This window comes from Talpa occidentalis, unplaced genomic scaffold, assembly GCF_014898055.3.
Source record: "Talpa occidentalis isolate TD23 unplaced genomic scaffold, MPIMG_talOcc4v2.1 talOcc4.16, whole genome shotgun sequence".
NCBI classification, from domain to species: Eukaryota; Metazoa; Chordata; class Mammalia; order Eulipotyphla; family Talpidae; genus Talpa; species Talpa occidentalis.
Genome location: NW_023601653.1, coordinates 13,761,144 through 13,783,409, shown reverse-complemented (window position 1 = coordinate 13,783,409; position 22,266 = coordinate 13,761,144). Strand labels below are relative to the sequence as shown.

General features: G+C 38.6%; 2 protein-coding genes across 2 annotated transcripts in view; one reads left to right on the top strand and one right to left on the bottom strand.

The window, feature by feature from the left end:
* Nucleotides 1-4,542: 4,542 nt before the first annotated feature.
* The window catches only part of GAS2L3 (growth arrest specific 2 like 3), a 33,623-nt gene continuing 15,899 nt past the window's right edge, over nt 4,543-22,266 (top strand). The window contains exons 1-4 of the mRNA XM_037513791.2: nt 4,543-4,654; nt 15,936-15,983; nt 19,165-19,333; nt 20,963-21,078. Of these exons, the coding sequence (XP_037369688.1) occupies nt 15,960-15,983; nt 19,165-19,333; nt 20,963-21,078 (309 nt within the window). The 5' untranslated portion in view covers nt 4,543-4,654; nt 15,936-15,959. The remainder of the gene's footprint in view (nt 4,655-15,935; nt 15,984-19,164; nt 19,334-20,962; nt 21,079-22,266) is intronic.
* Nucleotides 4,727-5,419, bottom strand: LOC119248204 (collagen alpha-1(I) chain-like). Its single transcript, XM_037515181.1, has one exon. It carries the CDS (start codon nt 5,417-5,419, stop codon nt 4,727-4,729), a length of 693 nt encoding a protein of 230 aa, XP_037371078.1.

The window sequence follows — 22,266 nt, the reverse complement described above, 5'->3', positions numbered from 1 at the left end:
ATAAAAAATCAAAATATTAAAAATAGATCTAACACATAATCTAGCAATTCCATTCCTATTTACCTGAAGAAAACAAAACACTCATTTGAAGGCTTAGCTTCACCCCTATGTTCATTGCAGCACTATTTACAATAGCCAAGTTATGGAAACAGCCTAAGTGCCTACGTAAATCTCTCTACACCTCTGCCAACTTCTACCCTTTCTTGTCTTTTTGATATGGGCCCTTGTATGGGTGTCGGGTGGTATGTCATTGTGGTTTTGATTGGCATTTCCTTGATGATAGAGATAATTTTTACAGGTGCCTATTGGCCATCTGTATATGGTGCCTGTATATCTTCTTTGGACAAGTGTCTATTTAGATGAGCAACTGTTTTTGAAGTTTTGTTTTCATTCTTTATTATTGAGCATCAGAAACTGACTTCATTAAATTACTTCAGTAAATTGCCACATCTCACATGTGGGGGTTTGTTGCTGTAGTGGGTAGCTATTGTTTTTTGGACACACAGAATCCCTTCCTTTCTTTCTGGTAGAATTATTCTGATTTCCTCAGGGAAACTGTCCCCTTCTCTTCTCGTCGTCCTTGGGGATGGAGTTTATCCCACCCCCAGTTTCAGAGTTGGAAACATGACATAGCCATAGAGCCATAAAGTATTGTACATCTTAGGTCAGTGATTGGTTTAGGACTGGGCACATGACCCACTCAGAGGAAAGGAGGTATTTTGCTTGGAACATTTTTAGGGGTAGACGGTGCTAGTTATTTACTTTTGTGTATTGTATTACTGTTCCAAATTCTTCATACTCTCCCTACCATAGAATTATCTGCCCAGAGCCTTTGCTTTTTTTTTTTTATTTTTGGTGGGACCTTTGCCAGCGGCTGGGGAACGAACCGGCGCTGCAGAGGCCGCGGGCATCCTCGCAGCCCAGCGCTCAACCGCTGCGCCACCAGGGGAGGCCCCCAGAGCCTTTGCTTTTGTAGTGCCCCTCACAAGAGTGGCAGAATATATGTCCTGGGCCATTGATGTTGGGCTTGGCGATGTGACTTGCCTTGCGCAATGGAATGTGGGTGGAAGTGAGTGTGCCAGTTCTGGGCTGAGGCTTTAAGAGACATCACATGCTTCTGTTTGCTGCTCTTGCACTTTGCAGGCTGCCACGAGGAAAGCATGTCTTGGATAGTTTCAAGTCCCAGAATGAGAACTGGAAGGAACAGACTTAAATCCAACCTATAGCTTGAAGCACTGCCCCTCTCCCCTCCACAATGAGCTAACTTGCAGATCCACAAGCAAGAAAAACCAATGTTTGTTACTGTAACCCACTGAGAGTTGGGAGTTGTTATATAGCATTGTCACCACAAAAACTTAAATAATGTATCTTATTTATGCTCAGATCAATGATCCCTCCCCTTGCCTCTGCTCATATTAGCAGAGAGGCTAATCCTGCATTTTATATATTCCCCTGTGAAGGCAGGTTAGATCAGTGGAAGGCACTATTGGGAAATTGGAGGAGACAAAGGGAAAAGTCAGGGTGTTTCTCCCGCCCACTCTGCTTCAGGCAGCATCTTGGGTAATGATCGCATCTCCTAGTGGGCAAGTCCTACCCCAGCAGTGATAGCCCCAGCTTCTGGACTCTCTTTTGAATGAAATTAAGTTAATTAAATTACTGAATAAGTTTAACTGCATGAATCAAGATCTTTATTGCCCAGAGATTCTATTGCCCAATTCTCTTTATTGCCCAGAGATTGCAGAAGGCACAATCTGTGGATTGATGGTCAATAATGTCGAGATATCAAAAACAACAAAAGCAGCAGCTACAAAATGCAAAACAAAACAACTAATAAATGAAAGAGCAAAAAAATAAAATCTCCAACAGCTATACTTTAAGCAATAGTGCAATCTTATAAGGCTGTGAGAAAACCAAATCATATCAATATCCAAGAGTTATATGATTATGAGAGACTCTTCTGTATTCTGTGGAGTTGTGTAGTCAGATAAACGGTTATTACTAATCTAATAACTTAAAGACTTTAGATTTCCAAGCACTATGTTTCCTTAAAGTGGGACACATGTTCACAATTCGGGGAAGTTTAGAATAGGATAGACTTTGTCATCTGCTGGAAGCAAACTGGTGAGGCTTGCTCTGCATGTTACAACCATGCTAATTTCAAGTAAAGGGGAACCTCTAAAATATGGTTATTAACCTAACCACCAATTAGAAAATCTACACATGAAAGTAGATTGTAGCTCATTAGGTGGAACCCTTAATTACTAATTGCAGTGTTAAAATCAAGATAGGTAAGAGGGCGAGTGTGCTGGGCGAATGTGCTTAGAGAGTGGGTACTAACTGGGAATTAATGTAATGTGAGCTTGAGAAAACAAAAAGGACTTTTTTCTTTTTTATACAGAAGGGAAAAGCAACAAGAGTCAAAAACTCTAGAAAAGAACCCTTCGCCCAGTTCCCCACTTTTAACAAATAAGGCATGTGAACTTTGAAGTTTCCAAGACAAACCAAATAGACAATGAAAACAAAAAGGAAAGTAATCTGCCAGTTACTCTGAATGGCTTAGAACTATTGAGTGGTGTGTATGTGAGTAGGGATGTGCTTGTACGTCACATTGCATAATTTCATTTTTTAACAAATGGAGTTCAAATGTTTTATGATAGTGTGTGTCTAAGAAGAAACAAAGGAGTATTAACAACTAGTGATTCTTCAAATAAGACCTGTATAACACAACTGACCTTAAGGTTGTGTTGAGAAGCATACGTATTTTGATGTTAGGGTTCAACAACTTAATTTAAAGCCATAACTGGACTCAAAATTTGGCTAAATGAGTGGTATGACAAACTGCCCTTAGTTTTAAATAGAAACACTACCAAACATTGGTCCATTTGAACAACAGGTCCTGGGAAGATCATTCCACTGAGTCATGGGCAGCAGAATGTTCTAGGATCCACTTCAGTTGATAAAAAGGAGTAACCACTACAGATACCAGGGTCATTCACCACTTACACATCAACATTTGATGACCACCTTCACCTATCCATCCACCCCCAAATGGAAGCTCTGGGAAAGCTGGATTCCCATGTCTAAGACAGAGCTTGGAGCAGAGCAAGTGCCCAATATTTGTTGAATTGTCTCCTCCAACCAACCAATTTAAACAGCGTCAAATCTAACTTTTCAACTATCTTCTTTCAACTAACATTCTGGCTGCTTCCACATTTCTGGACCCTTGTTCTCTCAGCCTGGCAAACACTATGTCTCTTGGCAGATTCCTAATCATCCTTCAGAGTTCAGTTCCTTTCAACCCTCTGGCCACCACCCCCAGGACTGTTATATGTTCCCTCTTCACTTGGCCTCCAGACTTCCTCTTAGGGCCGAGCTGCTGAACTCATTGAAGGCAGGGGCTGTTTTCTTCCTTTGATTCACTTCAGCAAGCAGCCCCACCTCCTCATTGTTTTGTTGAGTGAATGAAGAAATAAATGTTAAAGAGAACCAATTATTCCAGGCTATTCCGATCAATCTACACACCTTACAGATGGGGGAACTGAGGCCCACAGAGGTGCTGTGATTTACAAAAACTAATAAAACTGGAAGGGCAGTGCCTGGGCTTCCTGGTTTTCGGCCATTAATTCCACCGCCTTACCCTACTGCCCACCCCTCATTAGCAAACCACATCTGCAGTTATCACAGGCCCCCCCTCTTTTCACATGCTCGGGTGGGTCTCTGCTTTCTCTCAACCCTCTGAGCTGGTAAGCATCATCACTCATTGTGTTGAGTTAATTGCCCCCACTTCCCCTGGCGCTTATGTTTCCTGTAGGAAGCACCAACATCCTCCTTTGTGGCCTGGAACTACAGGATTCTTCTTTTTTTTTAATTTTTTTTTTTTAATTTTTTGCAGTTTCAAGTTATGCTTGATTGATTCCCACCCCTTTAGAAAACATATGCAATCGTAAAATGAATTTTAAAGATGTAAAATAATTAAAGGCACATCAATAGACAATTTCCCGCCCCCCCAAATCCATTCCCCCCCTTTACCAGGGGAAAAACATTCATCTTGATCCCTCACGCTAACCCCTCAGGGGAAGAGGGGGGCTCTCTCTGAAAGCACTACTTAGGGCTCTCCTTCCTGCTGGGTGACAGTTTGCGTCTCCAGACACCAAGGCTTTTTCGGATCAGGCCCCCAGTGATGCCAGAGCTGGGACGGGCACTTGGCAGGACACAACTGATGGCCACATTCCAGGACGCTAAGAGGCAGTCCTAACAGGCCAGGTTGGACAAATCGGAGGGGCTGCTGCAGTCGCTGACGGGCCCGAAGGGACCCTCTTTTCTGTGGCCAAGTCACTTTGCTCCCCAGAGAAAAGGGGGGTCGGCCCCCGCAGCGGGGGCCTCGGGGCGGTGGAAGACGGGCGTTGCCGGGTGACAGCGAAGCGCGCGCAGGTCGCGTGCTCCCGCGGCCCGGGGGCGTGGCCTCCAGCCCCAGCCCCGCCCCCGCGCCTTCTGATTGGTTCCTTCGAAACAGGCGGCGGTTAACTGCCGCGAGCCCTGAGGCCAAGGAGGCGGCGGCCGCGGCGACGGCCGGTCAGGGGCGTGACGGCCGGCGGCACAGATTGAGCCGCGATGTCGCCCCGCCGGGAGAAGTGACCCTCCAGCGCCCAGACGGGTGAGTACGTCCCCGTCTTGCCTGCTGGCCGGCTCCGCGAACTTTCACGCGCCTCCTCAGGGCTGCCGCGCCTCAGCCCGCGGCCTCCGGGCGTCCCCGGGCGCCGCGCAGTCCCGCACGGGGCTCGGCGGGGCCTCGAGCTGCGGGTCCGAGGCGCGCCGCGATTGGCCCGCGGCGGGCGTCGCGGGCTGCGATTGGCTCCCGGGGCGGTGAGGCGAAGGCGCTCGGGCCCGCGCCCGCCCTCCCTGGGGCGCTGGAGCGGGCGCGCGGGGTCGCGGGGTCGGGGGTCAGGGGGCGGCAGGTGCCGGCGCGTGGGGTCGACGAGGCGCGACGAGGGGCGTAATGGCGGGGCCCGCGCGGTGTGGGTTCGCCGGCGCCCTGGCTTTGGAGGGCCGCGCCGGGGTGGGGCGGGGGCGCTCGTCGGCTGCGCAGGGCGTCGGAGGGGAGTCGTTTCCCCGCGTTCCTGTCGAATCGCTTCAAGCCGAGAAGCCGTGCGGGGCCGAGCGCTCCGCGGCGGTGGCTGCGGGGAGCCGGCCCAGGCCCGTCTGGGTGGAAGTTCGGGGTTTGCTTGGGGGTCTGGACCGGGCCGGGCCGCTGAGCACTGCCCCGGGCCGCCTGTCTCGGCGCGTGAATGAGTAGAAATCGGAATTCTTCTGCACGCTTCGGATTCCTTTGGGGAGGAGATTGCGGTTGATTTGAAAGAAAACGTGGAAACTCTGGTGAGAGTTTTCTGGCGTCGATCCTGATTCCCGAGGCCTGACTCATCGGTTCCACAAATTCGTTAAGAACCAGTGGACTTTGACAATCAGGCGTCTCCGCTATTTTGACACCGCGGAGCTAGACGTTTCATTTCTTCTTAGTGTTTGGAATGGCTAAGCAGGTAGGCTTTGAAATCAGACTGACTTAGGGCCTCCCCGGTGGCGCCAGGGGCAAGGGTGAAGCACCGCTCTAGGAAGCGATCCGCAGCCTGAGTCTGAGCCCAGACCTGCCAGGGAGTTACCCACATGGCACGGCAGACCTCTCCTGGCTCGCCCGCTGCTCCCCTCAGCAGTGTGTTTCAGTAGATCCGCCTGTTCTGTTTCCCACTCTGCCTCTGCTGAGTCCTCTCACCCCCCCCCCCATCTCTGGCCGGTACCCCAGCTCTTGTATGCATAGATAGATAAATCTTTTGGGGGGAAAAAAAAAAATCAGACTTACTTGGTGTGTGACCTTAAGCAAGTTATTTAATCTGGCTGACCCTGTATTTCCTAATCTGTAAAAGAGGGCTAATGATAGTAGCCGTTTTATTGACACCAGGGTTGTCGTGAGGATTAAGTGAAATAATCCATGTAACTAGTGTCGTACAGTGCCCAACACATGGCTTTTATTAATTTTGCGCCCTTTAATTTGGATTTAGATTTGAGCTATCCCCAAAGGTGGAGAGCAGCACAACGGTGAAAGCAGTGCTGGTGATGGTTATCATTCATTACGTTAATACATATGCACCATTTAAAGCAGTGTCTAAAACATACTAAATACACAAATGCAGTTTTACCTAGTGGGAGCCAGGTACTGTTCCTAGATGCTTATCTGATTGTTAAACTGCTCTTAATACTCCTGGAATACAGTTGGTCTTATTTACTTATTATAGGTGAGGAAACTAAAACTCAGAGAATCACCTACTAAGCTCTGCCCCAGCATTCGGTATCTTGGTATCGATCTCATTTCATCATCCGTTCACCTTTTGTCTCACTACTGTTGCATTTATATTCTTAGCGTTAAGCAACTTATCTGAATAGAGTTGTTTGTATCGCCCACATTCATTTCTGCCGTGGTGTGGGTTTATTTAGAGTATAGATTAAAAAACAGTGAGAAATAAATCGTGGTGTGAACCAAAGTGTGTGTTAAGAGAATGATGTCAATAATTTATATTACTAAAAACTAAGCCCAGTGATCTTTGCAGAATTGGTCAGTTCAGAAGTAATACTTCCTAGTTTGTATTTTTCTGCTTAGTTTTTGCTTACTCACTATTCTATTTTTTGGTGTGGTATATCTCAATTTAAGTTTGGAGATAAGAGCAGAAATTTCAGTTATTTCAAATGTTTTTTCAAGTTGACTATTGATGAGGAAAGAAAAGGGTTAAGGTTAATGTATTGTCAAAATTTTACTTTCTTCATGTAATATGCCTGCCTTTGTCTCTTTCTCTGCCTCCTTCTCTGTTACTTGTTACTTGTTGCTCTCTATATTTCAGAAGCACACCTCTACAAACCGAAAATCGTGTGTTGTATTGATAGAATTAGAAAGAATAGAATACTTGAGTTTTCTCAATAGAAAAGAGAAAACTTGAGTCTGTCAGCTTGTCTCATTTTGAGTTTTTCCTGTTAATTGAAATGTAAGTTCTGTAGAGAAATACATTAGAAGTAATGTTTACAATATACAGAATTCTGATTGTATTTCTTTATTGTTTTTCCTTCTAAACACTCAGAGTTTCCTTATGTCATTGCATTAGAATGACAGAATAGGTTATTTTAACAAAGTTACCATCTACTTTCTAAATGAATTGCTAATTTCCAAAAAAGTTGAAATGTAATAAAATGTAGGAATAAAATGTACACTAAATGTGATTTCATATTTGCTTCTGAAAGCATCATAGGCATTTGCAGTATTATGACTATCATAGGTTATGCTGGATATTGGTGAAATGCTGACTGTTGCCTACTGTTACACACATAAACTTTTCTGTAAGAAAATATAATATTAGCTATGGCAAGGGACACACTTTGATTAGATTTTTAAGCACAATGGCTTCTATTTTCTCTTGTTGAATGACTGTAATATTTTTGATTCAAAGAATAAAATTGACTGTTAAAAATTTAACTATGTTGGGAAGTTTTCCTTTTTTATACATACAGGCAATTTAGAAAGTACTGTGAGTTTTTGGTCCCATAACATGTTAACAGACATCTTTTCATATTAGTAGATATAGTTCTGTGTTGTTCTTTCAAGTAACTGAATCAATCCCCACTGTATGAATGTCCCATTAAGTTTTCTGAGCAATTTCCTATGAATAGACAATTTGTTTTTTCTTTTCTTTCTACTGGTGTTTGTGTATATGTATGTTTTCCATAGTCTTTTAGTCCATATATAAAGGCAAAATTCTGTAAGTTCATAAGTTCACAAAATTTTATGACAAACTAATAATGCTAAGATAAAATTGTTATTCACATTGAATCTTTGTCAAATGAAAGGAAATTTTCAAATAAAAAAGCGGACACTTATGAACAGTTTATTTTGCAAATAACATGTAATATTTTATTAAACTGTATGAATATTATTTCTTTTTCTTATAAATCTTCATCTGCTTTGGAAGATGCATTTTCCTTAAATGAATGCACCACAGATTTAGTTCATTATTTTTTCATATTCTCTTTAGTGATAAATATAGCAAGGAGTAAGTCCACATCCAATTTTAGCACTGATTTCTGCAACAAGGAATAAGTGGAGAATGTTACCTCCTTAGAGATCTTATTTTAAAATGTTTAAAGAGAAAAATAGAAGCATATATTGATACATAATCTAAACTGTGGAGAGGGTTCAGAGGAAACTTTTTGGAGGAATTAACTCTGAAGGGTAGGTCACAGTGAGTTAGGCTGAGACTGTTAGTACATGAGATGGGGCTTCAGCATGTGCAGAGACCAGAAATGAGAGAGCAAGGTGCTCACAGGGTCTGAAAGAAGTTCAGAAAAGGACAAGACATGAGGTGAGACTGGTGAGGGTTCTGTATGACTTTATTAGCTTTGTTAAGGAGTTTGGGTTTAATCCTGAAGGTAATGGGAACCATTAAGGTTTAGTAGTACGATGTCCTCCAATTGTAGTTTGTGAAGGGTCACAGTGACTGCAGTACCTGAAAAGCAATTTGGATGCTGGAGAAGTGGTGACAGGTTGAGGCTGTTTCAGTAAGCCTGAAGAAAGATAATGGTGACTCGAAGCAGTCAAGTGACTGAGGTAAGGTAGGAAACTGGGGAGGAGGTAAAGGTAGGAGAAGGAAGGAATCAAGGATTACCTGATAACATGGTGACTCTTGGTGCCTTTCCTTGAAATAGTAAATACAGGAAGCCTTTGTAAATACATATATGAGTGAATGAATGAATAAATGATCACAGATAAACAAAGGCAAACCATTTGATGGGGGTGGTGATAATGATAGCAATCACCACAGCCAAAATTTGCATTTTTTTTAAACATACTATAAAACTGTTACCTTTTTTCTCATTTCTTCAGCATGTTAGTCTTGCTCCATCTTCCAGTCATGTTTTGGATATATATTGTTTTCTCTCAGTCACAAACCCTCTGGGCAAACCTTCCTTTTCAGTGAAGATGTGTATTAGTCTCCTATTACTGCTAGAATAAATGACCACAAACTTAGTGGTTTAAAACAACACACACTTATTATCTGATAGTTTGGGGGGTAAAAATCGAACAAACCCTGAAATGAGCTAAACTAAAGAAGATGTAGGTAGGATTCCATTCCTTCTGGAGGCTCTGGGGAATTGTCCATTTCTCTAGCTTTTCCTGCTTCTGGAAGGCACCTGCATTCCTTGCCGCCTCCTTCTATATTCAAAGCCAGCAGCCTCACAACTCAAATCAGTAATTCTTTCTCCCTCCTTCCCTATCCTTCCCTACTCCTCTTCCTGTCCCTTTCCTTCCATCTTGACATCTCCTTTCTTTCTGCTTCTTTCTCATATGGCTGACTTTGACCTTTTTGCATCCCCTCTTAAGAGAACTCATATTACACTGGGCCCAGCAGGATAATCTCCCATTTGGGGGTCGATAATTACTCAGTCTGCAAGGTCCACAAAGATAGCATTCTCACAGGTTCTGGGGATTAGGGTGTAGAAATCTTTTGGAGACCATTATTTTGTTTACCACAAATAGATTTAAGATGTAATAAAAATGCACTTGTCCACTGGGGCAGCCCTATGAATTCCTCCTTGGCCCAGCTATTTTCTATTTTGCTCACTTGGACCCTCTGCCTACATACCAGTCATTTTTTTCCTTAGTGATTCCTCTGGTATAGCCGGTACCTCACTTGACCTGCTGGTACCTTTGTTAGTAATCACTCTAATATTTTGCCTTGGTCTTCTTGGGTGAGTGGCAAAATTATTAATTTAGTTCACATCATAAAAATATTAATAACAGCAACAACAACAAACCCCAAAAAACTTGTCAGACATTTGTCTACTATGTGGCTGCTTCCAGGGTTTGCTATCACATTTCCTCTGCAACAGAATCACTGTGGAGAAGAGAGACAACTCAGTTTTCCTGGAGATTTTATCATTTTTCTCATCAGAAGTGTTCTCTAAACTTTAGCTTTGAATGCATCTATCAACACTATTTCCAATAGCAATACAGGAACTTATAGTATGCTTGGTCAAGCAATAGAAATAACTAAAAACAGGGTAAGGTACTAAACAGAAAATGATTGGGAGGAATGCTATGTGAGATTAACAACTAGAGATATAATCAGAATTAATATACTCATGGTGACTATAATAAATAGTTTTGTCTACTTGAAAGTTGCTAAGAGAATATATCTTAAGACTTCTCATCACAAGAAAAAAGTTGTAACTCTGCATCATGGGTGTTAACTAGCATTTTGCAGTATATACATATGTATCATTTTGTTATACTGAGACTGTTAGAGTGTTACATGTCAATTCCATTGCAATAAAAAAGGATATAATCAATTAATTTAGTCCAATCAGGAAAGGGCTACTGGAACGAGATAAATTCAAAAAGTATAAGCACTGACTGATTTAGATAATGAGGAATCTCTTCAGGTATTCCTTCTGTCTTCTTTCCTGATTTTTCCTCTCATGTCTAAATGTTGCATTTTCATAGAACTTGCTCTTAGGCTCTAATCACTTCTCCATTTCCTTGTCAGATGACCTCATTCTTTCCAGTGGGTTTACTTCTCAAGTATTTGCTGACAGTTTCTATTTCCGCCTGAACTTTATTCTTGCCTCTAGATTAGGATTTCCAACTGCCTACCTGACATTTCCACACATCACTTTTGACCTACCTTTGCTGTGTTTCCCTGCTTTGGTCTTATCATACTTATCTCAGTAAGTGCTACCACTATCCGTTTGCTTTGCTCAGTAGCACAAGTCTGAAGCCTAGGAGTCGTTCTTGACACCTTCTTCTGCACATATATCCCTCTCCTTCACCCCTCCATCTCTAATGTTATGAAGTCTTGATTCTAACTACAAAACAGATAGCAAACCTGTCCACTTATCTCCAGTGGAGACTGTCAGCATTCTAGCTCAGTTGCCATCATTTGTCACTGGACTGTGGCAGTAGATTCCTAACTCTTCCCTTTTTGGGCTGCTTTTCACATCATTTCTTATGTGCTTTGTTTTCTTTGCTCTCACTATTTCCACCTGCCTGTATCCTATCTTCTATCTCTCTCATTTCCCCTACTTATTCTGTCCCCCATTTCCTTCTCTGATAAACCCATCATTATTTCATTCCTCTCTTTCTCTCTCCTTATAGCTCTTTTAAAACTATGAATGAAATTATGCCCCTCCCTTCTCATGAAACATTTCTGTAGCTTCTCACTGTCCGGAGAATAAAAATCCAATTTCCTCAACATGCTGCCAGTGTGTAATGGGACCACTGCCTAACTCTTCACCCCCATCCTCAGCCACAGTTTCCATGCTTCAGCCATATTGGCTTCTTTCAATTCTTGGAATGTGCCAAGCTGTGTCTCAGTTTAGTCTATGCAACAATTATTCCATATGTATAGAAGAGCTCTGTCTTCTTCCTTTCCCTGGCCAGTGTCTACTAGTCTTCAAATTTGTTTTTTTTTCTCTAGCAAAGTCATTTCAATTTGAGTCTGAAGTACACTCCTGATGTTTCTCTTTGTGTTCTTTTCTTCAGAGCAGTTATGATTTAACATTGCATGTTCATTTGTGTATTTAACTCTTTTCAGTCTTCCCAATGGGTGCACTAGCTCCAATAGAGCACACAGGTGTTATGTTGGTCACTCTGTCTCTTGCCTATGGTGCCTAGTTCAGTAAAGGATGTGAATAAGTGGTTGTTGAATAAATGAACATGTGGATGCTACCCGAGAAGCGTATTACCTGAACAATGATGTAGCTACAGAAATGAGCAAAACTGATAGGGATGACAATGAGAAGAAAGGTTAAGTGGAGCAAAAGGCCTGTGCTAGGTAGATTCCTGAAGATTTTTATTCTAGCAAAGAGAATTGTTAAGTCACAAATTCATTTCTGAGTATGCTCCCAATTATGACATGGGTATTTTAAAGCTTTTACTTTCACTTATAACTATATCATTTTTCTCTTAGTATAAGAGACATTCCAAATTATATTCAATGGCTTCAATATCATTAGCCTTGTTTTCTTATCTTTCTAATTCGATTAATCATATTAAAGAAAATTACATCCCATTATTAATCATAACAACTCATTTGTTAAATGCTAGTAGTGTATTAGGTACTTTATATGTATCATCTTACTTAATCTTTATGTCCATCATATAAGGGAGGCGGTGGTATCCCTTTTTACAGATGAGAACCCAGATAAGTTAACTATCCCAACGTTGTGTAGCTCAAATTATAATGGAACTGGAATTCAAACCAGGCATGTCTGTAACTTTTATTTCCACAGTAGTATCTTTGTGCTAGGTTATTTTAGTACTGATATAAAAAAATTGAAATGAGTTTGGTATGGATTTAACATTTCTATTTTCTCTTTTAGGCAACTAGGAAATTCAAAATTTTAAAACTGAGAATTATTTTTTAGTGAACAAATCAAAAAGGATGTCTTCAACTGTTTTTCTAAATGAAACTTTAAGAATGATGAAATGTATTTTGACATACAGAAAGGCGAAAGACTAGTATAACACCTGGGTTACAGCTACTTCTCTTGAGATAAAAAATCTAACAGTACAGTTGAAGGACTCTGTACATTCCTCCCCAGTCTCATCTTTCTCTTGCTGCTCAGCAGTAGCCACTGTACTCGCATTGTCATTTATCACATTTCTGCAGCTTGTGTGTCTTGGCGTTCATCCATTCATCTGGTGGCTGAGTGCTAAATGTATATGTGGTGCAGTGGCAGTTAATACTGTTTATCTGAAGAAACTAACTTATTTCTTCACTTTTTTTGCCATTCTTTTCAAAATTGATCTTTGATTTGTACCAGGACTGAACATGTCACACTATTCTCTCCCTACCATGGCTTATAATGTGGTTGAGGAATAAAACTGTACTCAGTTTCAGAGTTTACAATTGTAGAACTGAATTGATGACATGTATGGTTGATGTTTCTTTCATCATGATCGATGTGAGATCAAATTGATATGAAGAGTCTTATCACAGATAATCTTGTACATCTCATAACTGAAACTGTTCTTAAAATGAGTGGATTATTAGGCCCAAATCCGATTCAAGTTTCAGGTGGATGAGCAACCTTCTGATTTTCTAACATTTTCCCTAGATTTTAAAAGTTAAGGATAGTATTCTTCCCTTGTAATATCTGTTTAAGACCCTTGTCTACTGAAATATTCTCAGCACAATTAGAATATAGTTTGGACTTGGTCATGAGAGGCCTTTTTTGGATTAAACCTAAGGGAAAGACTTCCCTGAAATTGGCAAAAAATTGAAGTAGACTTCTGCAAAGAGACCACAAAGCAAAGATAAAACTAAAATAAAGCCAATAAGTTTCTGATCAAGGTGCAGCTCCAAGACTGAGTTGTCGTTATTCATTATAGATGTGGTATATAAAAGAATTAAAGACATTTAGGGAAAGATAAAAAGAAGCAAATAGTGAAATGAATAAGAAACAAAATTGTGAGTGTGATGCAGATTGGGAACTAGAGCTAGCTATAGCAAAGAAGCTACTCTTGGGTCTCAATGCCTAAGACACATTAATTGATGATTCATCAATATGTTCTCATTAGCTTATAGCTCTCATTAGCTTATAGGTTTTTTTTTTAATTTTTTTTTTAGAGGCATGTTTTTTTTTTATTTTTTTATTTTATTTGTTTGTTTGTTTGTTTTTTGTTTATACATGCACTGGGTACAGTCAGAAGCGCGGGAGGGTGAGAGAATTCACCAGAGCCAGAGCAGGGAGCAGAGCAGGCAGAAGGCCTGAAGTACACTGCTGAGGGGAGCAGTGGGCCGCAGGAGAGGTCTGTGCACCATGTGGGACCCTCCTCCGTTGGCCGGGGAGCAGCAGGGGATTGAACCGGCGCCGCAGAGGCCGCGGCAGCTTCGCAACCCAGCGCTCAACTGCTGCGCCACCGGGGAGGCCCAGCTTATAGGTTTTTTTAATGAAAGCATATATATATATATATATTTTTTTTTTTTTAAAGATTTATTTATTTGTACAAGCACTGGGTATAGTCAGACGTGCGGGAGGGTGAGAGAATTCACCAGAGCCAGAGCGGGGAACAGAACAGGCAGACTTGGCGAAACACACTGCTGAGGGGAGCAGCGGGCGGCAGGAGAGGTTTGCGTACCATGTGGGACTCTCGCCCGGTGGCCAGGGATTGAACCGGTGCTGCAGAGGCTGCGGGCAGCTTCGCAACCCAGGGCTCAACTGCTGCGCCACTGGGGAGGCCCTGAAAGCATATATTTTATGTACATGATAGCTCTTCATATGAAGACAAATTATAATTCATCTGAAAACTATTGTATTAAAGAATTTCTTTTTAAAAGTAATCTGGATGATTGTATTTTGTCATCTTAAAAGTAGTCTTAGTATACACACACACACACACACACACACACAAGATTCCTCTGCTAAAATTCAAGTGAGTGAAGGTTGTGCACAAATTCCTCATTTCTTTCATAAAACTAATTTTGTTGAATTTTCCATAAAAAGTGCAACTACTAAACATTCTTGTGATAGCTTCTTTGTGAATATGTCACTGTTCTTGATTTGCACACGCCTTATAATTTAGGCCTTCTTTTGTTTTGGGTTGGCAGTTCCAACTGTTAAAGTTCTTGTCTGATTATGTGGGACTCTTTATTTTAATGGGAGCAGCTTCTTTGCTGCATTTTTAAAAAATGGTCTTGGAAGCTTCTTACTGTGGATCTTTGTTGGGCACAAAGGATTATTTATGCTAAAGGAAAATGTATTCCCCACTGATTTGCTCGTGGGAAGCATAACAAGCTTATTAGTAATGCTCAATTGTACTTTGGCCTTTTGCTATGCTAGAAAGAAGGAAAAATGACATCAAATAGGATATTCTGCTGTTCTTTGCCTGCTGGTAGAAGAATATGATGTAATATTAGACTTTTCCATTAGGTTTAGATTAAGTTCAACTTTAGTGCTAGGAGAAATGTTCCTGAAAACAAAGTTGTATGTGTTGCTGGCACTGTGCGTAAGGTATGTTTGTTATAGCTTAGAGGAGAAAATAAATTGGAAATTGATAGCATTATAGCCTTATCAACTACTTTGTATTTTTTTTCCTTCGAGTTAGTTTTAATGTTGATTTATAATAAAAAAGCAAACTAGTGTATTATGCAGCTATAAGCAATCAGAAACTTTAGGCTTTATGTAACATATTATTCTGAGTGTTTTTTAGGTTCTTCACTTTTCAAATGCATTGAAGAATTATACTAATCTAACTTAATAGAAGTTGTATTTTTTCCTAATAGATGGCAAGAATAGTAGTCGTTTGGAGTTAAGTAGTTTGGAGCTAAGATTTCTGGTTTTTTTTTTTTTTTTGTCTTTAGTACCTCATGGAGAAAATAACATGAAAAATTATAGAAAGGCATTGAGTATTGTTTCATAGTTAAAATTGATGTTTATCTTTATTACCTTGTCATCTGGCAGAGGTTGCTTATGCCAGATTAAGCTTATGAATTTACACAAAGTTCAAATGAATTTATATGAACTCCATGTAAAGATCAGATGAGTAATACTTGACTTTTCAGTCTTAGTTGTTGTCATATTTGTATTTACATTATATTATGTTTATAGAGGGGAATTCTGGGAGATTTTTATATGAGTCTAAGTTTTATGCTTTTTATAGCCAGATGCTTCAAAAATTACTTTGATCCTAGTGTCAGAAATTATATAAATTAAAATGTAGTTTAGGTTTTCCTGTTTCAAATCAGGAGTATTTTTTATGAAATAAGCTTGGAGTGATTACTGAATTCTTTTATTGTCAAATTATTCAAACTAAAAGAAAAAGTTTTAGATTTATAATTTGAGGGTTTGGGGGAGTAGGAAAGCCACCACTACTGCATATTAATGTTTTCTTTTATTTTCAGAAAAGCAGTTTTATTTCAATATAGATGACCATGCAGCCTGCAGTTCAAGTAAGTATTTTTCTTGGGAAAAAGTATTTTTAAATTATGAGATTCATTTAATAAAATTACAAGATTTACTAAATTATTATCATAATATGTTTTTATTGTACTAGTTTTCTTAAGCATCAAAATTTAATAATAGAAATACTGTATTTTGATTTTCTATTTTCAAATCTAAACTTTCATTTATACTAAATATTTTTAAGAACTAAACATACCTGAGAATTGGTAGATTCATTTTATCTCTACTACCCTGGGAAAAGATTTGGAATATTTTGTCGGTTTTCTCATTACAATTTGATATGCATTGTGGTTTTCTGTAGTTAAAAGAGCTTTCAATGAAAGCAAATATAAGTTTTTATCTCAAATAATTATGTATGTACCCTATAATGCCTGTAAAGGAGGGAGGGGATCCCATGCAGTGTGGAAAGGATTACTGGGGTTTTTGCAGTGGTCATGGTATGAAAACACACATTTGTAGAGGTTTGAACCTATAACCCCTAAAATAAATACAGTGTTGTAAACCAACATTACCTCAATAAACAGTTGAAAAAAAAAATCTGAAAGGTAGTTCTTTTTTTTTTTTTTTGGTGAGAATGATGAGAAAAACTAGAATACTCTTATATTTGAATGATTCCAGAGTTGATATTTGCTTTGTTATTCTTATATCCTTTTAAGTTTTCTTTCTTTTGATGTAAATAAAACATGATTGAATATTAATTTAAAGATAAAAATCAGATAGAAGGAAGGTGATCATAAAATTTGCCCTGGAAACTGAGAACCTAAGGTTCAATGAAATTTCTTTTCTGCTTATTCTTCACATTCTGCTACTCAGATTTTCACAAGGTCTTTTACTTCTCTGTCTTTGCTTCCTTACCTCTAAAGTGAGCATAATTGTGCTCATTTTGTAGGGTGTTTGTGAGGATTCAATGAGATAAAATGCACAAAGTAACTACTTGAATGTATATTGCATAGTAGGTTCTTCAGAAATTTCACTGTGTCTTTGGTACAACAGTCTTATTCAGATCTAAAGTCAAAAACTGGAGATTATACTTGTGTCATGAAAGTCATTTCTTTTTATTAAGAAAGAAGGCCTATTAAGATAACAGTGGCTGATAACCTAGAGAATTTGCTTATGAAATGGTTAAGAACAACTCTGTAATTCTGCTTATACTTCCTTTTGTGCTGTGCTACTGTGTCCTTCTACCCTTCTGATAGATATTTCTGTGACACCTTTTTCCTTTTGGGACTTGGGAATGCCTGGCACTCTCCCAAAAGTTCATTCTTCCCTTTTGAGTCCTACAAAGCTACACTTACTATGCTCATAACTATTTTATGTTCAAAACCATTTTTTAAAAATCTGATTACTTCTGTGCGTTCTATTTTCATTTGTCTCAGAAATGTTGTCAGTTTCATATTTTTTTAATACCTTGTTAGAGTGCTTATCACTGTCACACTTTTTCTCATTTCTACATTAATGACCAGTAATATTTTCTTAACTGGGTGATTGTTTTCACAGTTTTGTCTTATAGTTCCATGAAATCTTGTCTGATCTAGATTCCAGAGATCCATCTTAAATGATTTTCTCCACAAGCAATCTTGACTTCTCTCATGGAAGTTTTTGCTTTTTTCCCTGATTAGTGTGAGAACTTTATAGGATTTTCACCTCTTTCTTTTCTACTAGACTGTTAACTTATTCATTAGTTTGTTACAGAGAGGAGAACCCCCTCTCCAAGTAAATAGCTGTTATTAATTGGTTTCTTACTAATTGAATACTTCCTCGCCCCCCCCCATTCCCTTAATTCTGATTAGTAAAAGACTTCCTTAAGCTCTTTTGCATCATAGTCCCTGTTGAGAACCTAACAAAAGCCATGAACTCTCTCTGAGAAAAGACCTATTTGTACATAAGCATAAAATTTTTCCTAACTCTAAATAGGTTTGTGTACTTAATCAAGTTCGTCTATAGATTGCCTAGAGATTGAGAATATCTATAATATGGAAACTTTCAGCATGTCTGTAAACAACCATTCATTGCACATGCTATTTTTGTTGTTAACATCTAACTTTTAATGACATTAATATGATAATAACTGGCCCAGGTTATTATAGAGTCTTCTGCTTGTAATACTAGGAAACTCCAAATATTCTTCTCCATAATTTGGCAAGAAATTAGAATGACCTTTGTTAATGTTAGTGTCTCTTTTCACACATGATTTTTTTTTTTTTTTTTTTTGGTGAAAATTATCCTCCTAACTAATAGGTATCTCTGCTTGAGAAACATTTTTTTCTTTTTTTTCAGCTTTGTCAAATGGTTAAAGGAAAAAATAACATTCTGTTGACTCTAAAATGCGATTGATTGTAAGATGCCTCTTGATTTTGATGGAACTAAGTCATTTACTGATATAATCTTCAATTATTCAACAAATATTTTTGACCGAATATTGTGTGCTAAGCATTATGGTGAATCCTGGAACTATAAACAGAAGTAAGATATACTTATGAAGGGAAGGTTTCGATAGTAAACATTTGCTATCCTGCCTTCAAAATGATGTAAGAGAGTGAGAGAAATAAATAACACTTTTATTCCTGAAATTTAATGGACTCATATTCAGTTCATTCCCTAATCCCTACCCTGAATTCCTGAATTAAAGTCTTTCAAATAACTTATGTTTCTCTTTGTCTTTGAGGCATGCTTTATTTATTTGTTTGCTGCATTTTGCGCGGGAGGGTGAGAGAATTCACCAGTACACTGCTTCTGCTGTGGGACCCTCCTCCTTTTCGCAAAGTGCTCAGTGTCTTTGGGCCTACTCTGCTTGCCGCTAGGTTAAAATGTCATTAACCTATTTTATGCCAAAATGCTGAGGTTAAATTAAATTAATCTTAGTTAAGAAAATTTAATCAGTTAATGATAAAACTTAGTGAAGGAAAAAATATCATTTTTTGACTTTCATCCTCTTAAAAGTAGAATCCATTCATTATTTAGGGGTTTGCTTACATTTACCACAGTATTGAATATTAAAAATGTGTCAAGCATCTAGACTAATAGTTTGCTTCTACTTTATATATTTTCTGTGAACTGCTGCAGTTTTGTATATATGTGTCTAGTCTATAATTTATCATTAAAATAGACATGGGGTATACTGACTTTAAACAAGTTCATGTCCATTTGATTAGTTAGTGTTTTCTCTAGGTGTGGTTTGGAGAAGACCTGCCGTTAAGTCCACGGAGTCCTCTGACCCCCAGACATGGCCCAGGTTTGGCTGATGTTTGTCAGTATGATGAATGGATAGCTGTGAGGCATGAGGCCACCCTGTTGCCTATGCAAGAAGATCTGTCAATTTGGTTATCTGGCTTATTAGGTAAGCCTTGAATATCACAAGTTGTATTCTTTCATTCAGTAGATATTGAAAATCTTACTCTGTTCTAATGAGTGAAAACATTTAATGTTCTTGTTCTCACTGAGTTTTCATTCTGTTGGGTTGTTGGAAAACTCTTGATGTATTTTTTCTGTGTTTTCTATGCAAAAACGCATTAAGGAAATATTTTGATTCACCTTGACCGTTAGAGCTTGAATGTCAGTAAGGAAATTGGAGGTTTAAAGGAAGTGCCACTGGGCCTTCCTGGAGGCGCAAGGGGTTAAGATGCAACCTATGAAGCTATCTGCTTCCTGTCTTGCCCGCTGCTCCCCTCAGCAGTGTATTTCACTCAATCCGCCTGTTCTGTTCCCCACTCTATCTCTGGTGAATCCTCTCACCCTCGGTGCCTCTGGCCTATACCCCAGCTCTTGTATGCATAAATAAATAAATCCTTAAAAAAATAAATAAAGGAAGTGCCACTAAGCTTTGAAGAATCAACATTTTTATCATTGTTCATGTCTTTAAAAATAATAGGTCTGATTTGGGAGTCTACAGTTTACTGATCTCCTCCCTCCCCTTAATCTTGTGGAGGATGTCATGAAGTTTTGAACAGAATATATAATGTAGTTAAAATGATTACTGTTTCTGAGACACAGAGGGGTAGAGGCATATAAAACCTAAAGGGAAGTATCTGGTCGGGAAAATATGTCATCACATTACTTTACTCAGAGACTATGATGAGTGGTCTAAATCTTGTCCCTAGAATTCTTTTAAATACAAAATTTCATGTAGCATTGTAAAGTTTTCATGAAAAGAAACATATGAAGCTCACATGTGACCTTCCCAAGATTATTAAAAACATAGCAAACATCCATTCTAGCTATTTGATATCAATTTGATGGTTTGAATAATTTTTTAAAACCTATTATATAGTAATAATGCTTCCAAAGAATGTGTTTTAGAGGTCAAAAGCTGGTATTCCCCAATTTTTAAATTGCAGCAAAGTCTTATTTATAATCTTTTTTCTTGTGTAAGCAATAGTAGTATAACGTGAATCAAAACTTAGCAATGCATATTAAAATATAAAACACATTGGTGGCCTCCCTGGTGGCACAGAAGTTAAAGTCTCAGTGCTATCAAGCTCTCACCAGCCACTGTGGCATAAGTTTGATCCCTGGCCAGGGAGCTACCCACATGGCACAGTGGACCTCTCCTGTCTCTCCTGCTGTCCCCTCAGCAGTGTATCTCAGTTGCTCTGCCTGTTCTGCTCCCCAGTCTGTCTCTGGTGAATCCTCTCACCTCTCCCCCGTCTCTGGCGTAGACTCCAGTTCTTGTATACATAAAAATAAAATAAATCTTTAAAAAAATAATAAAATAAAATATAAAACACTTTGGCCTGTTTTCTACCTGTACTTAAACATCACAGATATTTTTGTTTCACTTCTCTTTATTTAATTTGACTTATTCTTTGCTCTCTTCAGTGTAGCTTCTAAGAGTGAATACTTGGAGTCTGATCTAATATTTTTATAGTATTTCATTATTATCTGATTATATTATTTAAATTTTAAACATATTGTTTGTATTTAATACTTCTAGAAGAATTTTAACTTTGAAATATGTATTGGCATTAAGGTATTGATGTTAAAGCAGAAAGGTTATTGGAAGAACTTGATAATGGAGTACTGCTATGCCAACTGATTGCTGTTCTTCAAAATATGGTTAAAACATGCAACTTTGAAGAGCCAGGGGTAAGTAAATGTTTGAGGGTAGTGATTTTATATCTTGTTATGTATTAATTTGTTTATATACAGTTCTTATCATCTCTACAAAATTGTAAACTTCTATCCCAACCATCTATTGGGCTGTCAGAAAAGTCATGATGTATTTTTTCTGTTTTCCAAACAAAAATGTGTCATGACTTTTCTGACAACCCACTAAAAGACCTTGGATAATTTGCCTCCTCTTTTTTAGCATCTGTAAAAGGATTCTTACTTGTAAAATGGAGATACTAACTTTTACCTTGTAGGGTTTGTCTGTAAATATTCAGGAAAATTAAATGAGATAATATGTACATAGCTTTTAGCTCAGGGCCTGACACATTGTAAATATCTAGTAGCTAGCTTATCTTGAGAACAAAAGTAGTATTTTAATTTTAGGATTGTTGTGAGGGTTAATGAGAGGAGAATTTGTGATGGTTCCTGGCACACATTGTAGGGTCATCATCATCACCATCATCATCTTTGTATTTTCCATATGTTGTCTTGGTGGTAGATTCTACATATACTGGTTGAATAAATAATAATTTTTTTTACACGGTTTCCCTTTGTTGACCCTGAAGCTGTTACTTGAAGGTTAAGATAAGTTTTCTTCCATTTTCATGAAACATGAATATTTTCCTGAGTGGGGATTCTAATATTCACACTGTGTTCTGATACTCACACATAAAATAATTCAACTTTCAGGAATTTAAGGAAATCACAAATGTACAAAAATTAGAAGCAATCCAAATTATCATTATTGATGTTACCAAAAATTAATTATGGTGCCTAAATAGAATGGAATATTATCTATTAGAAATGACTATTTTATTGTTATTTCTTACCCTAAAAGATGCCTCACAACCAATCTACTATTAAGATGTATATACATGTATACATGCATGTGCAAATATACACAAATCAGATTGCAGAATAGTTTGTGTAATAATCTGTAGCTACAGATATGTGTATACTGGTGCATAAAGATGTCTTACTAAAATGTGAATGAGAGGAAACTATCTTGTATTTGGCTGGATTTATTTATTTATTTTTTGACAGTGCCCATATAGTCTTTTTACAATTAGAAAAACCCACAAAGCTATTTTAATTCTGGAAAATAATAGTGACAGGAAGGATATACAAGGAACTGGTAATAGTGGTTATCTCTAGGGAGAAAGA